Source organism: Anas platyrhynchos, chromosome 12 (assembly GCF_047663525.1).
Source record: "Anas platyrhynchos isolate ZD024472 breed Pekin duck chromosome 12, IASCAAS_PekinDuck_T2T, whole genome shotgun sequence".
NCBI classification, from domain to species: domain Eukaryota; kingdom Metazoa; phylum Chordata; class Aves; order Anseriformes; family Anatidae; genus Anas; species Anas platyrhynchos.
The window spans coordinates 12,422,008-12,440,700 of NC_092598.1; the positions used below are offsets into that span (position 1 = coordinate 12,422,008).

Here is an 18,693-nt window from a genome sequence, read left to right on the forward strand (position 1 = left end):
GCACCGTGGCTGAAGCAAAGCAGAAACTGAACCTAGCTCCCTGCTCCCCAGGCTGTGCTGCAGCCCAACAGCTGTGCTCTGTTCCACCACGGCACCGTGAACTCCTGCTCGCACTTCTGAGATGGGAAAACACGGGCTGGAAAACGGAGAGATGGAGGCTTTTTTTTTCCCCAACATGACCTTTCAAGGCTTTTGTGCCAAACTCAGAGAGCCCCTCGCCTCAGCGTGGCCTGCACAGGTTCGTTACTGCTGACGGTCACCTCCTACCTGATGGCAATCCCTTGGTGAGCCCCGCAAAACCCAGCTCCACCGAGCAGTTCTGCACCTCCCTGGCTTCTGACAGCTAAGAGAGTGACAATATACCAGAATTAAGTCTTAATGAGTTCTCACTCCCCCTAAAAATAAACCCTATAGAGGTCTGGGCTAGAAACCAAGACCTAGAGCTACAAGGCAAGCTGAGGCAACGCTGACATCAGCCTTTCCAAAACAAAAAGACTTTTAGATGAGCTTTGGAGTACGAGTGGAAACGAAGTGCTGCTGTCAGATCAGAGCTTTACCAGCTTGCGTTTAATGGAAGCACGGAGCCAGAGTCAGCAGCTGCTCACCAAGCATGAGAGAAAAGGTTGCAGGAGGAAAACTGTGCCCGTGGAATCAGACTGCAGGGTAAGGCTGAGGGGACCGCAGCAGCAACACCCCCGTACCGCCCTGAGGAAGGCTCAGGCTGTGCAAGAAGGCATGTGATGTTGTTTTGCAGCTACACGGGAACTTGGAGAGGAAACCGCTTACTGCGCATCGTCCCACCAGATCTTGTTTCAGCAGGGAAACTTCCCAGGCTTTCCGCTTATTTCCTAGAGAAGAGAGGGGAGAAGTGTTTGAAGGATGCCTTCCGACAGCCCCATTGCAGCCACCAGCTCCATGAAGCTGCTCGCTGAAGTTATTACTCAGCTCAAACGGCTCGCTGAGAGCAGTCCATGGTGCAGACAACATGGGGTTTTGGCTGCGTTTGCCCTGATTTCAGCTTCAGCTCTCCTCAAGGAAAGAGACGGATCTGACCCAGCCCTGGAGCTGGGACCTCCCAGCCACACTGCGCCTCCTGCATTCCCCTGGACTGCGAGGGAAATGAAAACACCAAGGGAAAGCTGTAAGACTCCCGAGGCGGACAGCCCCATCCCCAACACCTTGGGCACGGCGGGAGGCCAGGCTGGGAAAGCTGGTGCCGAGCAGAGGGCTGGCAAAGAGAAGAGCTCAGCGCTTGTTTGGCGAGCTGTGTGCCACTTCTGGCCTGCCCCGAGCTGCTGCGGGAAGGGACCTGGCGGTGCCACCGCCACCTCCTGCAGCTCAGCTCCTACCTCTGAGGCCACAAGAATCCTCCCTGCTGCCCGGCCAGGGATGGAGGGGCAGGAAAAGCACAGCCAAGAGGGCAGAGCTGCCCCCCACGCGCTCTGCCTGTGCCTCGCAGCCTCTCCATCACCAGCTCCGAGCAAGCTCTGCCCGGCCGGAGCGTTTTATCCCACGCAGCGAGGGGGCTGCCCCCCACGCCACAGCACAGGAGCCAGCACAAGGCTGTGCTGTAACAGGACTGAGGTTTATGTAACACTTGGAAGTCGCTTTTACAGGCAAGGCCAGCCACAAGCTGCAGGAACCCAGCTCCTCTGCGCCTCCTCGCATCCAAGCGGACGGAACACATTTTCCAAGAGCCGGGCTGGGGTTGCAAACCCTGCCTCAAAGCATCCCACGGCGTAGCAGCGCCTCACACGAGCCCGTCCTCCTCCAGCCGTGCTCCCCAGGTGCCATCCAGGAGGGCTTGGGAGGTGCTGATGGATCCTGGGGCTCTTCCTGGGTGGAATCCCCTGCCACAGGAGCCTCGGGAGCACGGTGCCTGACAAGCAGACCCACTACTGAGCTGGAATTGGAGATCCCCACGCTGCTCGGGGCTCCCACCTGGAGATGGGCTGATCCTGGCGAGCCCCCCCAGACTCTGACTAGCAGGCTTCAAGCCGGGGACTGCTTCCGAGGGGAGCACTTGCCTGTTTTGGAGCTTCTCCAGGTGGTTCACGCACTTTAAGAGCGTCCTGAGCCAGCAGCTGGCAAGGGAGCTCGTGAATCACCACGCTGCTTTTGTTCTCTCGCCTCCCCCGCAGAGCCCAGTAACTCACGGCCGGGTCACAGCTCCCAGAAAGCTGCCTCACGCAGGAACACACCAGCTCCTCAGGCCCAGGTCCTTTTTTTTTTTTCTTTTCCTGCCGGGTATTCCTGTGGAGCAGCACACGCCATGGTAATCTCGAGCACTTACAGCAGCCTCCTTCCAGCCCTCGGACCAGGCACTCTGATTTGGACACTCTCAGCAACCTATGGCCCCACCAGCTCAGCTCACACATCCAGCCCGTGTTCTCCATCACCTCCTGAAGCCGTGCTGTTCAACACCAAGTTTTAGGCACTTCCAGCAAGGACTGATTGTCCTCTCACTCATGGGCACGAAAGCTTGCACAGCTTCTGAGCTGAACCCATGTTTTTATGCAATTACCTGCTGCAATCCAAACGTCTCACTCCATCGCTGCACGTACACGAAATCAAAGCAGTCTCCCCATCAGCTGCATCGCCCACGTCTCCCTCCAGAAGGCTGCAGCTCTCACCCCCCAGCTTGTCGCTGCGTTTATAACCACTTCAGACGCTTCTGAAACGGATTCTCTGAAACCTGACTTGAGAAACGCCGAGAGACCCTTCCTTTTCTGCAGAATTTCAGACTTTTCTGTGGTTGCAAAGCAGTATCGGTGGTGTTCCGCCGCTCCGGTGCCAGGCAGCAAATTCCACCGCACCACAGCTGGGCCCAGAAGTGACCTCTCTGGCCCTTTCCCCATCACTGTGTCACCTCTAACTCTCCACCTTCTGCTTCAGAGCTCCTCAGCCCGTGTTCCTATCTCTGCCAAGGGAAACCATGGCTGCAATCTCCGAAGTCCTGGACACTGCTGTGAAACCTAGCAAAGCTGAAGGGAAAAGCAACAAATCACTCAGAAGCTAGGAGGAACGGGGCAGAAGCAGTCCCACACCGCAGGGACCGAGAGCAGAGGAGGAGGAACACCACCAGGACACCAGCAGCGAGGGGCTGCAGGCGATACGTGCTGGGAAACCCGGGCGCTGCCATCTCCTACCGAGGGGCAGGAGCCAGACAAGGCATCAGGCAGCACCTGAGGAGCAGCTGACCTCAGGTGCCGCCTGAAGCTCAGCCACGCGAGGCTGTGGGGTAGGTCTCCACCTGGTAAAGGGGGCCAGAACAAACAGCAGCGAGCCTCTGGTGAACCCTGCAGGAAGCCAGAGACCACAGCGTTTGGCACCACGGCTGGGCAAGGGCCGGCGTTTATTTTCGACGTGTTTTGCTTCAGCTTGCTTCAAGAGGAGAGCCGACCGAGCAGCCCCGGCGGGCACAGGGCAGCCTCGGGGCTGCTGCTCTTTTGTCACACTCGCAGTGGGGCAGGAACACTCCTGAGCCCTGCTCAGGCCCCAGAGCTCTGCCTGGGGCATCAGATGTGGGATGGGAGCTCCTGCACAGCCACAACGCACCCCAGCGAGCCCAGGGCCAGCTCTTCACAAAAATAAAAGCAGATGCCAGGGCAGCAGCCCCGTCCTGTGTTTTCAGGAGGTCCCTGCACGTGGAAAGGCTGAGCTGCTGCACCTGCAGAGCTCCGGGCTCGGCCTGAAGCTCCCTCCAAGTTCAAGGTGGTCCCGAAGCGTGGCAGGGCTTAGATCCATCGCCTGACCTCCAAGAGCACGGTGATAAAGCCCAAGAGAGAAGGGCAGCACGGCCTCCTCTGCTCCTCTCTTGGGGAAAGCAGATGTGGGGAGCGCTCGGCCTGCAGCACGATAAAGCCAAGGCCTCCGCGGGAGGAAAGGAAGATCCTTGGGACTCCCACAACAAAATTCTGCGCTCAGCAGGAGCCCGTGGCACACAAAACACCCATGTGCTGCAGCCAGGAGCCCACACAGGCACTTGGTTCAGTGCAGAGCCTCTCTGTGCAGCGGGAGGACAGCCACGATGCATCCCCCGTGGCTCCAGTGCTTTTCAGAGAGTCATTAAGGTTGGAAAAGCCCTGCAAGACCATCCCCTACCACCACTGTCACCGCCAAACCACGTCCCCAAGCACCACGTCCAACCTCTCCTCGAACACCCCCAGGGACGTCCTCTGCTCCAGCCCAAACACCCCCAGCTCCCTCAGCCGCTCCTCACAGGACTGGTGTTCTTTTAAAAAAAAAAGTCATAAGTGGAAAAAGGCCTAAGAAAAAAAAGTCAGAAGTCAAGTCATAAGACTCCTCTCATACAGGAAGGCAGCAGGATGCTTGAAAACTGGCCACTGTTTTCTGGTGTCTCTTGCAAGCAGGCAGCCTGCAGTCAGAGCATTTCATCACCTCTCCTCTGCATGGAGGAGGAGAGGGAAGGGGACAAGCCATCGGAGCATGGATGCCCCTGGAAGAGGCATTTAGGGCAGCAAGCCCTCAGCGAGCCACCCCCGAGCTGACTGAGGCAGCAAAGCCACCCCGAGCAACCCTGGAAATGCTCTTCAGGACTCACCACCAGCCTGGTGCTGGCTCGTTCCACAGCACCCAGCCTAGAACTGCATCCTTGGGGACTCCTCCTTTCCCCAGGAACCACTTTTATCCATTATCTGCCTCTCCCAAAGGCACCTCTGAGGCTCAGCTGGCTCACACCAAGCCCAGAACAAGCCCAGCTGGCTGCTTCCCAGCCCCATTCCCTCAGCCAGCAGAGGAAGGTAAGCAATGAGAGGGGACTGAACGCTGACAAGAAGGTGCAGAAGCTCCTGCTCCTAAAGAAAATCCTTTTTCTCGCCCCCAAGCTCCGTACGCTGCCTGCAGTGCTGAACACCAACAGCAAGGCCTGCCTGGAACTGATATTCCTGTCCCAGATCGAGCTCCACGCCTTCCAGCAGCTCTGCTGTGAGACTCTACCCAGGGTATGATGTTCTCCAGAGCAGGCTCCAGACCTCCAGCAGGATGTTCAGCTTCTAGGAGCTCAGCATCCTCCCGACAAGAGAGGTCGCAGCGACTCCTAAGCCTGGTTATCCAGGACAGAGGTGTGCTTACACAGCTGGAACGGGGAAGCAGCTCCAAGCCCGTCACTGACACCTCGTGTCAGAAGCAGGAACTGGCTGCAGCGAGCTCCGAGCATCCCGCACGGGCACGCAGCACACGAGGACCTCTGGCTGGGGAACGGCCCCAGAACCAGGGCTCCTGGAGCTGAAAGAGAGGATTAAACAGGTTGTTGCTGAGGGGCTCCAGAAAAAGCATAAGCCAAAGCAGCTGTTGTGCTCTCCTGGCGATTCTTGTCACGTTTTCCAGCCCTTTTTAAAGCCAGGTGGGAGCCTGCCTGCTCACAGGGAGCTCTATGGCTCCATGAGATGGCAGTAAGCAGTCTCAGCAGGAGTTTTAATCAGCTTACTTTGCGATCAGACGAGCAGGGATGGCAGAGGATCACGCAGAAAGGCAAGCCAGCACCTACCTCGATTTAGTGCCGAGAGAGGACGCACCTGGAAGGCTACAGAGCACAGCAAACCGGTGCTGTGCTAGGAAAATCATAGCTACAGGGACAGAGGAAAAGAAATGGTCTGACCACAGACCTACGTAAGCGATCACAAGCAACGTTCCTTGAAGGAAAGCCTTCTGCAGGAGCCAGGCAGAAGAGGAACGAGAACAGCAGCAGCTCAGAACAGCCCTCGAGGTCTGAATGAGGCTTGACAAGGAGCACAGCAGCCAGCAGAGAGCCATCAGGGGCAGGATGATAATGACACCACGATAATCACGCTGTCCTGAGCCACTTCACATGCAGAAGGCACCACAGGAGGAGCCAAGTTTACGCAACTGGGTTAAGAAGGCAAAGAGAAGGGAGAGAAAAAGGAGAAGCTGAAAATACAGAAACACCCCAAAGAGGAATTAGTCCGCGGGGATACAGTTTTGGGCTGCTGACTAGCAAGGCTGCAGGAATACCTCCCGACACACTCCTTCGGGCCCTGCGCTCCACAGCAAGAACAATAAAGGCTCCTCTGCAGCTCTCTGCTTGCAGCAGTCTGCTGAAAATAAGCTTCTGCCCTACATAAAGGTATTACAGATACTTTTAAGGTACACAAAGGCTGAAGCAAGCGAGAGCATTCTGTTCCCATTCTGTTCTCTAACGCCTGGGTGAGCAGCTCCAGGTACACACAACCAAAGTCCACCTGCCAAGGACCCTCCCAGGTGCTGAGCTTGCATCTGAATCGCTCAGCAGTGACCGAGACAGAGCTGACACTTCAGAGAGTACCCCGAGCTGGAAGGGACCCACCAGGGCCACCGAGTGCAGTTCCTTGCACCACACAGATCCACCCAGCAATTCAGACCATATGACTGAGAGCACAGTCCAAAGGGTTCTCCAACTCCAGTGGGCTCGGTGCTGTGACTGTGTCCCTGAGCAGCCTGTTCCAGTGTGCGACCACCCTCTTGGTGAAGAACCTCTTCCTGATGTCCAGCCTGAACCTCCCCTGTTGCATCTTGACTCCATTCCCTCAGGTCCTATCGCTGGTCACTAAAGAAAACCGATCGGCGCCTGCCCCTCCACTTCCCTTCGCGAGGAAGTTGTAGACCATGATGAGGTCTCCCCTCAGCCTCCTCTTTTCCAGGCTGAACAGACCAAGTGACTTCATCCGCTCCTCATATATCTTCCCCTCTAGGCCCTTCACCATCTTTGCAGCCCTCCTCTGGACACTCTCCAACAGTTTCACGTCCTTTTTGTGCTGTGGTGCCCAGAACTGCACACAGTGCTCGACGTGAGGCTGCACCAGAGGGACAATCCCTTCCCTCATCCAACTGGCGATGCCATGCTTGGTGCACCCCAGGGTACATTTGGCCCTCCTGGCTGCCAGGGCACACTGCTGCCTCACCTTCAGCTCGCCAGCAGTTCCCTGGCATTTTCAGAAGTTTAGCAAATCCAACCATTGCTGTGCCACTGACACCTAAAGACACGCGTGTCTCCGACCCGTTTCACTAGGGAGCAGGTGTTGGTGTTTGTGGGTTACAGGCAGATCCTCCTGGCACCTAGGATGGAACGATGGCACAGAGAGCAGCGCGGCACCAACCAGCTGGGGTGGGATGGCCACAACCAAGCGGTGCAGTCGGTACACCAGAAGGAAGGGATGGCATCGAAAAGGACCTGGACAAGCTGGAGAATTGGGCCCACATAAACCTAACGAGGTTCAACAAGGCCAAGTGCAAGGTGCTGCACCTGGGTGGGGGCAATCCCAGACGTGAGGACAGGCTGGGGAGAAGAACTCACTGAGAGCAGCCCTGCAGAGACGGACTTGGGGGTTCTGGTGGACGAAAAGCTCGCTGTGAGGCAGCAGTGTGTGCTCGCAGCCCAGAAAGCCAACTGCATCCTGGGCTGCATTAAAAAAGGGGTGGGCAGCAGGGCAGGGAGGGGATTGTCCCCCTCTGCTCTGCCCTTGTGAGACCCCACCTGGAGTGCTGCGTGCTCGATGACTCGATAATCCCGAGGTCTCTTCCAACCTCGACAATTCCGTGATTCTGTCCAGGGCTGGAGCCCCCAGCACGAGGAGGACGTGGGGCTGTGGGAGCAGGTCCAGAGCAGGGACTCGAAGGTGCCTAAGGGGCTGGAGCAGCTCTGCCGTGATGGAAGGCTGAGGGAGATGGGGGTGTTCAGCCTGGGGAAGAGGAGGCTGTGGGGACACCTCACGGAGAGCGTATAAAAGGGCTGGAGAGGGACAATTTGCTTGGGCAGATGACGAGGACGAGGGGGAGCGGGCTTGGGCTGAAAGAGGGGAGATTTAGGTCGGATATGAGGAGGAAATCCTTCCCTCTGAGGGCAGGGAGGCCCTGAAGCAGGTCACCCAGACAGGCTGGGGGTGCTGAAGGCAAGGTTAGACGAGGCTTGGAGCACAAAAAACTTAAAAATATACATCTAAAAACGTCATAAACAAATAAATAAGCAAACACACGACAAGGACCCGACCCCCCACCCCCCCAATAGCTCACCCTCCAGGCTCTCGCACTGCACCAGGTTCACGTAGTCGCCGTGCCGCAGCACGCCCGCCTTGAAGCCTCGCACCAGCCCCTCCAGGTAGCCGTTGTCCACGTTGAAGTGGAGCTCGGGGCAACACGACATCATGGCGGCAGCGCCTCCTTTCCTCTCTTCGCCTTCCTTTTCCCTTCCCTTCCCTCCCCTTCCCCTTCCCCCGGCCGCTCGCCTGACGCCGGCCGCAGCCCCGCCCGCTTCACCGGCCCGGCGGGCCCTGCGCGGGGAGGGAGGGGTTCGGGCGGAGGGGAGGGGATTTGGGGTGGTTTTGGGGGAATTTTGAAAAAGGGAGGGAGGGAGGGGTTAGGGAAGGTTGGGGGAGGAGGCTGAAAGGGTTTTAGGGGGAGTTTTAAGAGGAGACTCAGGGGGTGTGAGGGGGATCATGAGGGGGTCTTAGGAGGAGGCTGAGGGAACGCTGAGGGGAAGCCTGAGGGGGAGTCAGAGAGGAGGCTGAGGGGGTCTTAGGGGGAGTATTTAGGGGAGACTGAGGGGAATTGGAGTCGTAGAGGGGAAACTGAGGGGTAATTGGAGTCTTAGAGGGGAGTCTGGGGGGATTCTGAGGGGATCTTAGGGGGAGTCCTAAGGGGGAGCCTGAGGGAGAGGCTGAGGAGTCTTAAAGAGAATCCTGAGGGGACCCTGGGGGAGTCTGAGGGGGGTCACAGAGGAGCCTGAGGGGGTTTTAGGGGGAATATTAAAGGGACACTGAGGGGAATTGGAGTCTTAGAGGGGAGTCTGAGGGGATTCTGAGTAGATCTTAGGGGGAGTCCTAAGGGAGAGGCTGAGGGGGGTCAGAGAGAGTCTTAGGGGAGGGTCTGAGGGGAGCCTGAGGGGGATTCTGAAGGGATCTTAGGGGAAGGCTGAGGGGACTCTGAGAGGAGTCTGGGGGAGACTGAGGCTGATGGGGAGTCAGAGAGGAGCCTGAGGGGGTCTTAGGGGGAGTATTAAGGGGAGACTGAGGGGTAATTGGAGTCTTAGAGGGGAGTCTGGGGGGATTCTGAGGGGATCTTAGGGGGAGTCCTAAGGGGGAGCCTGAGGGGACCCAGGGGGAAGCCTGAGGCACCCTGTGGGGAATCTAAGGGGATCCTCAGCCCCCCACCCCAGTACAGCCCCACACATCACACCGGAGCCCCCCCGGTGGGGAGGCACTTCCCATCGGGAAGTGTTTCTGTGCAATGCCGGTGGCTGAGCGCAGGCACAGGTCACCCAGAGTGGCCACGGGGTCTCCATCATCAGAGGTCTCCAAACCCACCTGGGCTTGGCACTGGGTGGCCCTGCTGGAGCAGGGTAGCACCGGGTGACACCAGGAGGTCCCTGCCCACCCCTGTCACCCCGAGCAGGACACCAGCCCCAGTCTCGCTCAGTGATGGGTTTGCTATCGGCTGCTTTATTGGAGCTGCAGAGGAAGAGGCTTGTGGGGAGAGGCCCGTAGCGGCCCTGAGGGGCGAGGAGCGGGCAGCCCGGCGGCACTAGTTCTTGCCACAGGGGAAATTGGTGCTGATCTTCCTGCAGTAGCAGAAAGCGTTGAAGAAGCGGCAGTAGCAGGTGGCGCAGGGGTCGCAGCAGGGGATCTGGTGGCCCAGGCAGGACTCCAGGAGGCGGACACAGCGGCGTGGAGAGCGTTCTTCTCGACCCGGAGCCTGCAGGGCTGTGGATGATGCCTGCCAGAGAGATGAGGAGGGAGAGGGTTTGTGGTCTGCCGGCTGGTGAGGAAGAATCATTTTGGAGAGAGCCAGGAGCCCAAGGCAGCTCCATCTCAAACGAAATGAGGCTTGCCAAAACCAGAGATATCCAGGAGAAGACACTCAGGACTTTGTGCTGAACCCTTTTTTCACTTCAGCAGTTGATCCATGACCCCCTTGGGTCGGGGGTAGCAGGAGCAGGTCCCGCTCGGACCCTCCAAGGGGAAGGACGGGTCCATGTGTTGCTCCAAAAGGATCTGAAGGTCCTCAGCAGTGGATTCCCTGCTCCCATTCCCTCTGGCTGGAGGTGTCCTCACAGTCCCCGCTGATTTTTACAGAACAATCGGTCTGGCTTGAGACATTTCAGAAGAGGATGTTTCACACCCATTTTTCATTACGGAAACGCGTGGTGGGAAGTTTCAGTTCCCACACTTTCTTAGGAAATTAGGCCGGGAAACCTCGCCTGCCTCCAGAACTTCCTCCAGCCACTTCCCCTCCCAGCCCCTGCAGCAGCGTCCCTGGAAGGCTGACCCCAAAGGAACAGCTTTCCCAGCCCTGTGATGTCCAGCTTCCCAAATCCCAGCTTGTCCATGCTCCTCAGCGGACAGCAAAGGGATGCTCCCTTCCCAGATCACATTTAGGGTTTGCTCCAAACCACCCCGACCACTAGGGCGTGGAGAAGCCTGGTGTGACTCAAAGCAGCCCTGGTCCTTTTTTATTATTATGATTTTTTTTAAGGGAAACACAAGGTCATGGAGCATTACCTGCGGTTCCAGCACACCGCTTTTCTGCAGGAGGTCACCATCAGCTTCTTGGACCTCCAGGGACATCTGATCAAACTCCGTCCTGGGAAGAGCTCCTGCAAAACAGAGAGAGGCTGCACACTGGCACTGCAGGGGGGGCTCCCCGCTTACATTTTGGGGGCCTGGGTGTACCAGCGAGGGTCGGGGAGCTCAGGACTCACCTGCAGGCTCCACCGCCACCTCCTTGACTTTCCGCAGCAGGCTGGGGTAGCGGGCTCTGTCTGCCCCGTACAGCCCGGTGCTCATCTTCTGCAGGTGGCCGTGGCTGAGGTCCGAGGTGAGGATGGCCTGGATGCCCTGCAGCAGCCCGTAACACAGCAGCAGCACGTTCAGCATGGTCCTGGGGTGACCTGTGGGGGGGGGAAAGGACCAGAATCAGCCTGGTCCCCACTGCCACCACACTGCTGTCACCCCCAGGTGCCTGAGGGACACGGTGCTGGCCAAGGGTGCCCCCATGGGTGGCACCCGAGTTCAACAGCAAGAAGAAGAGGGAGAGTTGTGAGGTCTGATGCTCTGCCCCCAGCAGCAGACTTCAGATGGGAGCATTGAAAGCAATCCAAAGCTGGTTCTGCCTCCTGGAGATGGGGCTCAAGCTGTTTGAGGAGGCTCAGGGTCTCCCTGCCCATCTTCCACACCACCCCAAGGCCACACGTGCCCACCTGCCAGCGCACAGGCTGAGGCCAAAACGAGTCTCACGAAGCTCCTGATAAGACTTAGGCTCACAGAGCATGGAGATGCTGCTGGGTTTAAAGGCCAGAAGCTGATCCTGACAGCCCGGGCTGCATCTGGGCTTCATCACATCGCTGGGGGGCTCTCCAGGTGCCAGCCCTCGAGCCGTGGTTCATGCTCAGCCTTTGGGGCAGGTTTGCAACGCTCCGGGCAGGAGCTTGGTGCACGGACAGGAGCAACTTGGCATGGCTGCAGCCTCCTGCACTGCACACGGCATCGCACCCAGAGCCACGGTGATGGAAACGTCCCCAAAGGCCCTGGGACTCCACGGTCTGGATGTCACTGCAAAATCCCTTTCAGGCACCTCCGAGCCATGCGGTTACCCCAATAACCCACAGAGGCTCATCAGGATGGCTGCTGAGCACCGAGTGTTTGGGTGCAGCCTCCTTTGCTCAGCCAAGCTGCCTGGAGCTCGGTTGCCATCATTTGATGTCCCTGGGTGGGACCAGACTGTGGTTTCCCCCTGCCCCAGTGCAGGGCTCCCTGCCCATGGGGGAATCCAGATTTTCCTCTCCCAATTCAGGACAGGGCTGCGAGCTTCAGCAGCCTGAAAATCACGCGGGGAGCCAAAAAAAGGGACCCAGGAGTGGTGACCCTGTCCCACGCAGGCAGCCCAGCCCCATGACACCCAGCTCCTGCTCCTTCGGTTGGGCCAAAAAGCCGCTCGGGGGCTCCAGCCTGGCAGCCCGGACCCACAGACCCCTCCTTACCCCATAAAACCACCCCACGCTGTGCCACGGGACCCCCACAGCTCGGCCCCACTCCCCAGACCCTTCCCCGGGGCAGAACCCCACCAACCTCCTCCGGGCACAGAGGGGCTCCAGGTGCGCTGCTCCGCCAGGCTCGCTCTCCGCCTCGACGCCCTCCCCACATGCTTACGGGAATTTATATCGGCTCCCTGCTAATTAAGTGCCGTGGCCGCGTGACTCCGCTAACCAGCGGGGAGGTGGGCTGCTCTGGAAACGGGGCTTTGGCTGGCCGGAGAGGCGGGCGGTGCGTGGGAGGGGGGGCTCCTGCGTGGGGCTACGGCGAGGAGCTCAGCCCCACCTGCCCCAAAATCCAGGGGTGGCCACCCAGGGGTGCGAGGTCCCGGCTGCCCTGTGCCGGAGGTGCCTCCGGTTGTGCCCGGCCTTGCTCCATCATCCCTCGCCGTGCTTTAGAGAAGGGATCAAACATCAGCGCTGCTCTCCTGAGGCACCCAGAGCTCTCTGCTGATTTTGAGGGTCAAATTGCCCGTCCCTAGCTCCTGGCGCGAGCCCAGCCACGGCTCAGAGCCCATTTGCAGCCTCCGCTCCCCGTCTGCAGGGCCTCGGGGCTCCCATCTGTGCTAGCAGCACCTCTCCTTCCTCGATCCTTTCCACAACCTGTGGCACCTCCGGGCTCCCTGCACACCCAGGGCTGCTCTCCGCCACGGCGAGGACGACCAGCAGCAGCCTCCAGCCCCGATGGCATCTTCCATGGCCCCATTGTGGCTCCTCGAGCCTCTGGGTGCCGGGACACTCAAGCACTGCTCCCAAACCCAAAGCTGAAGCAAAGCCTGGCATGAGCTGGGCATGCTTGGAGGCAGCACCTCTGCCCCTGGGCAGCCTCTCACCCCGCTGGGGTGTCCCCAGCCGCACTGTGGGGTCCCCCACACCCCACACATGGGGTGCAGGCCCCCCGTGCCCCTTCCCACTCCTGGTGGGCAGCTCCGTGCCCCCTGCCCCTACACCCCAATGGGGTCTGGATCCCAGAGGAGGGAGCAGTGAGCGGTGACGCCAACCCCGAGCGGGCTCAGCCTGGCTCATTAGGGTCCTGCTCATTAATGCCCAGCTCATTAGGGTCTGGCTCATTAGGGCCGCGCTCGGAGGGCTTCTGGGAAGGCATTAGCGGAGCGGCGCTGAGAGCTTTTTTCATCTGCCGGAGCTTTTTTTAGCCCCCCGGCCCCTAATTAGCTAAACGAGCCGCCCGCCGCTTCCAGGAACGGCCCCAGGTCCCCCCCCCCCCCCCGCAGGACCCCCGCATCCCCCCCCCCCGTGCTGGGTGCGCTGAGCTGCGCCCGGTCTCAGCGAGGGGCCGGGGCCCTTTAAGGCGCGCCCCCGCGCCGCGTGACGTCAGCGGGGCGGGCGCGCCGCCGGGACGCAGCAGCCCCGCGGCCCCGAGCTCCGGCGGGCGGTGAGAGCTGGGGGGGGGCAATGGGAAGGGGGTTTGGGGGTGCGGTGGGGTCTGGGAGGGGGGTGTTGGGGTGCGCAGGGGGCTCAGAGTGGGGTTTTGGGGTCTACAGGGGTCTGTGAGTGGGGTTTTGGGGTGCACAGGGGGCTGGGAATGAGGTTTTGGGGTGCACTGGGGTCTCAGAGTGGGGTTTTGGGGTGCAAAAGGGGCTGGGAGTGGGATGTTAGGGTGCACAGGGAGCTCAGAGTGGGGTTTTGGGGTGCAAAAGGGTCTGGGAGTGGGGTTTTGGGGTGTACAGGGGGCAGGGAGTGAGGTTTTAGGGTGCAAAAGGAGCTGGGAGTGGGGTGTTGGGGTGCACTGGGATCTCAGAGTGGGGTTTTGGGGTGTGCAGGGTTCTGGGAGTGGGGTTTTGGGGTGCACAGGGGTCTGGGAATGAGGTTTTGGGGTGTTGGAGAGCTGGGAGTGAGGTTTTGGGGTGCTCATGGAGCTGAGAGTGGGGTGCTGGGATATGCAGGGGTCTCAGAGTGGGGTTTTGGGGTGCACGTTGGGCTGGGTGTAGGGTGTTAGGGTGCCTAGGGGGCTGGGAGTGGGGTTTTGGGGTGTATGGGGGTCTCACAGTGGGGTTTTGGGGTGCAAAAGGGGCTGGGAGTGGGATGTTTGTGTGCACAGGGGTCTGGGAATGAGGTTTCAGGATGTTGGAGGGCTGGGAGTGAGGTTTTGGGGTGCACAATGGGCTGGGAGTGGGATGCTGGGGTGCACTGGGGTCTCAGAGTTGGGTTTTGGGGTGTGCAAGGGTCTGGGTGTAGGGTGTTAGGGTGCACAGGGGTCTGGGAATGAGGTTTTAGGGTATTGGGGGGCTGTGGGATGTTGGAGTGTGCAGGGGACTGGGGAAGTGTTGGGGGCCTGGGAGTGGGGTGCGCATGGGGCTGGGGGGGTGGAGGTTGTGGGGTATTGGGGTGCTGAGGGCTGGAAGTAGGGTTTTGGGGTGTGCAGAAGACTGGGGATTGGGGTGCCCAGGGTTTTGGGGTTCTGGGAGGGCTGGAGGTTGGGGTGCTGGGGACCAGGGGATATTGGGGTGCCCAGGTTAGTGGAATGCTGGGGACCGGGGGTTGAGGTGTTGGGATATTGGGGTACTGAGGAATGGGGAGTATATTGGGGAATGGGAATTGGTATTGGGGTGACTGGAGGTTGGGGTATTGGGGTGCCCAAGGGGATGGAGACCAGGGGGATACTGGTGTGCCAAGGGTTGTGGGGTTACTGGGATGCCCAGGGGACTGGGATGCTGTGGGCTGGGGAGTGTTGGGGTGCCTGGGGTCGTGGGGTGCTGAGGGCCTGTAATGTGGGGTTTCAGGGTGCTGGGGATGTGGAGGTTGGGGTGCTCGAGGGGGGGGGGTTATTGGGGTGCTTGGAGACCGGAGGTGGGCTCCTTGTGGTGCTGTGGGCCAGGCTGTGGGGATGCAGCACCATCAGTGCCGGATCTCCGGCAACCCCAAATGCAGAGGGGGTGCCCGGTCCGCTCAGCACCCCCCCGTGGCCCTACAGCGCCCCATGCCCGTTTTTTGCCTGCCGCCGCCATGGCCGAGGGGAAGATCGCGGGGCTGTACGACCTGGAGCGCACGCTGGGCAAGGGGCACTTTGCGGTGGTGAAGCTGGCGCGCCACGTCTTCACCGGGCAGCGCGTGGCCGTCAAGGTGATCGACAAGAGCAAGCTGGCGGGCGAAGCGGCCGGGCAGTTGCTGCAGGAGGTGCGCTGCATGAAGCTGGTGCAGCACCCCAACGTGGTGCGCCTCTACGAGGTGATCGACACCCACTCCAAGCTCTACCTCATCCTGGAGCTGGGCGACGGCGGCGACATGTTCGACCACATCATGCGGCACGAGGGGGGGCTGGCCGAGGGTCGCGCCAAGCATTACTTCGCGCAGATCGTCCACGCCATCTCCTACTGCCACAAGCTGCACGTGGTGCACCGCGACCTCAAGCCCGAGAACGTCGTCTTCTTCCAGGAGCAAGGGGTGGTCAAGCTCACGGACTTTGGCTTCAGCAACCGCTTCCAGCCCGGCAAGATGCTCACCACCAGCTGCGGCTCGCTGGCGTACTCGGCGCCGGAGATCCTGCTGGGGGATGAGTACGACGCGCCGGCCGTGGGTAAGGGCGCAGCGAGCGGGTGATGCCCACCCCGAGCTCGTGCATCCCTCGTGTGTGTGCTCATTGCCCTGCCAGGATGTGGTGTACGGGTGTGAACGGGCTCGCTCTGCTTGTGCTCCCCCTTCCCGTGGTGTTTTGGGCATCCTCGGGGGACAAATCCTGCACTGGGATGCTCGGCCACAGCGGGAGGCTGAGCGAGGCTGACCCAGTGCAGCTCCAAGCCGGAGGCAACTCAGTGCCGGAAGGAAACCTGCTCGGGATGCTGCTGCCTGCAGCTCGGAAAGTTTCCTCCGCTTGGCCCCCACCCTGCTGGAGCTTCCTGCCGGGGTTCGGGGCCCGTCCTGGGGTGCGGGGAGGCCCCACGGGGACAGCGGGGACGTGGGAGGAGAGGCAGGGCTGGGAGCCGCGCCAGCTCCGCTGGAATTTGGGGCAGGAGGATTGAGCAAAACAAAACGCTGGAGCTCTTAAAGGCAACGGCCCGGTTTCAGCACGGAGGGGGAAGGATCCTGAAGTGGGAGCTGGGAGGGCTCGGAGGGGTGATGGAAGCACGAATGCCTAGCTCTGCAAAAGCAAATCAAGCGAGAAAGCCGGCGCAGATGAGAAATGTAAAAATGCGGGCACTTAAGGAGCTGAAGGTATTAGCAGAGAGCCCCGGGCCTGCGCTCAGCATCCTAAAAATAAAACGGTTCTGCAATAGCAAGAAAATCAGTCTCCGAGCTGCCACGGGGGGCGGGAGCGCTGCACGGGCGCGTTCCTGCCGCGGGTCCGTGTGGCAGTCACAGGGAGGCACGTGAAGATGACTGCTGCGGCTGGCGGCGGGGCTGGCCCTGTCCCTGTCCCCAGAGGAGGGCAGCGAGCCCATTTGGGCTGCTGCCCACACAGCTGGGAGAGAACAGCTCGGGGCTGCTGCAGCTTGTAGGGCAGCAGGGAGCTTTGGTGACAGTGCCACCCCGCTTTGGGGACCCCCTCCAGAGGGGTTGATGCCACAGATGCGGGATGTGGGTGCGTGCAGATGGTGGAAAATAGGGATGAGGAGGTGACAGAGCAGGTGGCCTTCATGCCCTGACCACCACCTCTTCTGTGAAGTCCCTGGGGACCTGCTTGGATATGGGATAGGCGAGGTCCTTCCCCGTGTTGGTGGCACCTGCCATGGGGCAGGACGTGGAGCAGCACCCCAAGGGGCCTGTGCCCTGCTGGAACCTGCTGGGGGGTACCTGGGCTCTCCTTGGGGGTCCTCAGCGAGGCTGGGGATGGCAGCCTGGCCACGGCGGTCGCACTGGCTGGGGTTGCTGAACCTCCTCCTCTTCCTCTTCCTCTTGCAGACATCTGGAGCCTGGGCGTCATCCTCTACATGCTGGTGTGCGGGCAGCCGCCCTTCCAGGAGGCCAACGACAGCGAGACGCTCACCATGATCATGGACTGCCGCTACACCGTGCCCCCGCACGTCTCGGCGCAGTGCTCCGAGTAGGCACCTCTCCCCAGTTTGTAACCCTGGGGTGGCTGCCCCCGTCCCCGTGGGTGTCCCCATGGGTGTTCCTGTCCCCGTGGGTGCCCCAGGATTGGGTTGGGGATGGGGGAAAGCTCCCGGCCGTGCTCTGATGGAGGTTCCCGGTGTCACTCCCTTCCCCGGGCAGCCTCATCTCCAGGATGCTGCAGCGGGACCCCCGGCAGCGAGCCTCCCTGGAGCAGATCGAGGGCCACGCGTGGCTGCAGGGGGTGGACCCGTCCCCCGCCAGCCGCTCCCTGCTGCCCCTCACCTCGCACAAGCGCGTGTCCCGGGAGGAGCACGAGATCATCATCCAGGCCATGACGTGCGGGCACATCGCCGACCGGGACACCATCCAGGAGTGAGTGTCGGGTGCTGGGGAAAGAGGTTGGAGACCCCCAGGGTCACCCCTGGGAGCGCCGCGTCCCTCGGGCGCTGACGCTCGGCCCTCTCCGTGTCGTGCAGGGCGCTGGAGGCCGACCGCTACAACCACATCACGGCCACCTACTTCTTGCTGGCGGAGAGGATGCTGCGGGAGAAGCAGGAGGAGCAGGGCCGCCGTCGGAGCCTCCTCTATGACCTGGCCAAGCAGGTGCAGAGCAGGTGAGCCCCCGCTGCCTCCCTGTCTCCCCCCCAGCCCCACGCTGGGTGCTGACTCCTCCGCTCCTCCCCGCTCTCAGGACCGACCTCTCGGACACGTTCAGCCCCGTGGATGGCAGCGGTGGCCTCCAGCCCTTCACGGAGGCGCCCGGCAGCCCCCAGCCACCCTCCTTGTCCACCTGCGGGGACAGCGGTGACAGCGGCCGCGGCCTCCGCCAGCCCCCCCGGGTGCTGCTGAAGGCCCCCGCCATCGACACCACCATCACCAAGAGTGCCCCGGCCCTGCAGCAGATCTGCGAGGAGGAGGAGGAAGAGGAGGAGGACGAGGGCAGGCCCGCCGTGATGGAGAGGAAGAGCAGCTCGCTGAACCAGGAGCAGATGCGAGATTTCCTCCGTGCCGGGGCCCGCCGGCTGTCATGCCGCGGGGAGGTGCCGGGCTGGGGGGCCGAGCCGGGGGGCTGGGGTGGGCGCCCGGGTGCCATCGGAGGCGGGCGAGGAGCCCCGGGACCCCTGGAGCCCCCCAAGGGGAGGGAGGACGACGTGGGGAGCCCCCAGGAAAGGGGGCCCGTCCTGCCGCCATCCCCAGACCCCACGGACAAATGCCAGGGGGCCCTCAGCAGCCCCCACATCCAGGCCCGGCGGGGGGTGGAGAGCTTGGGCCCGGGGGGCACCGAGGTGGGCGCGGAGAATGTGATAAAGCTGGACCCAGGGAAGGGCAAGAGCGGCAGCCTGCGGGACCGGCTCCTGCAGTTCCCCCTGTGCGAGAAAGCCCTGGCCTTCAAGATCCGGCCCAGCTCCAAGGAGAGCCTCCTGTCCTTGGGGCAATTCAACTGCTGCCACGTCATTTAGCCCCGGGCAGGGGCTGTGTGCGTCCCCCCGCAGCCCCCCCGGTGCTGCTGCACTGCTTCCACCCCCCGCTCGCCCCCATATCACCCCCATCGGCCACCTCCCTGCCGCGGGGCCGGCTGGGCACATGGAGGGGGGGGGGAGCTGGGCTGGGGTCCCTGCCCTCCCCGCTGTCCCCAGCACCCC

General features: G+C 61.2%; 3 protein-coding genes and 1 long non-coding RNA gene across 4 annotated transcripts in view; 1 reads left to right on the top strand and 3 right to left on the bottom strand.

Annotated features, from left to right (window-relative positions):
* The window catches only part of ATP6V0D1 (ATPase H+ transporting V0 subunit d1), a 31,887-nt gene extending 23,625 nt beyond the window's left edge, over window positions 1–8,262 (bottom strand). The window contains exon 1 of the mRNA XM_038185364.2: window positions 8,029–8,262. Within this exon, the coding sequence (XP_038041292.1) occupies window positions 8,029–8,161 (133 nt within the window). The 5' untranslated portion in view covers window positions 8,162–8,262. The remainder of the gene's footprint in view (window positions 1–8,028) is intronic.
* Window positions 268–6,180, bottom strand: LOC106018992 (uncharacterized). The gene is made up of 3 exons (XR_011812167.1): window positions 942–6,180; window positions 787–848; window positions 268–343 (listed from the first exon to the last, which is right to left on the bottom strand). It is a non-coding gene; the product is annotated as an uncharacterized lncRNA (long non-coding RNA).
* A 1,170-nt stretch (window positions 8,263–9,432) lies between the features above and the next one.
* Window positions 9,433–13,255, bottom strand: AGRP (agouti related neuropeptide). The gene is made up of 4 exons (XM_005025673.6): window positions 12,078–13,255; window positions 10,712–10,900; window positions 10,512–10,606; window positions 9,433–9,726 (listed from the first exon to the last, which is right to left on the bottom strand). The coding sequence occupies exons 2-4, from the start codon at window positions 10,884–10,886 to the stop codon at window positions 9,535–9,537; spliced, it is 462 nt and encodes a 153-aa protein (XP_005025730.3). The 5' UTR covers window positions 10,887–10,900; window positions 12,078–13,255; the 3' UTR covers window positions 9,433–9,534.
* Window positions 13,256–14,811: 1,556 nt separating this feature from the next.
* On the top strand, window positions 14,812–18,658 carry LOC101790169 (SNF-related serine/threonine-protein kinase). Its single transcript, XM_027466702.3, has 5 exons — window positions 14,812–15,575; window positions 16,898–17,039; window positions 17,210–17,422; window positions 17,527–17,664; window positions 17,742–18,658. The coding sequence occupies exons 1-5, from the start codon at window positions 14,924–14,926 to the stop codon at window positions 18,508–18,510; spliced, it is 1,914 nt and encodes a 637-aa protein (XP_027322503.2). The 5' UTR covers window positions 14,812–14,923; the 3' UTR covers window positions 18,511–18,658.
* Window positions 18,659–18,693: the final 35 nt, after the last annotated feature.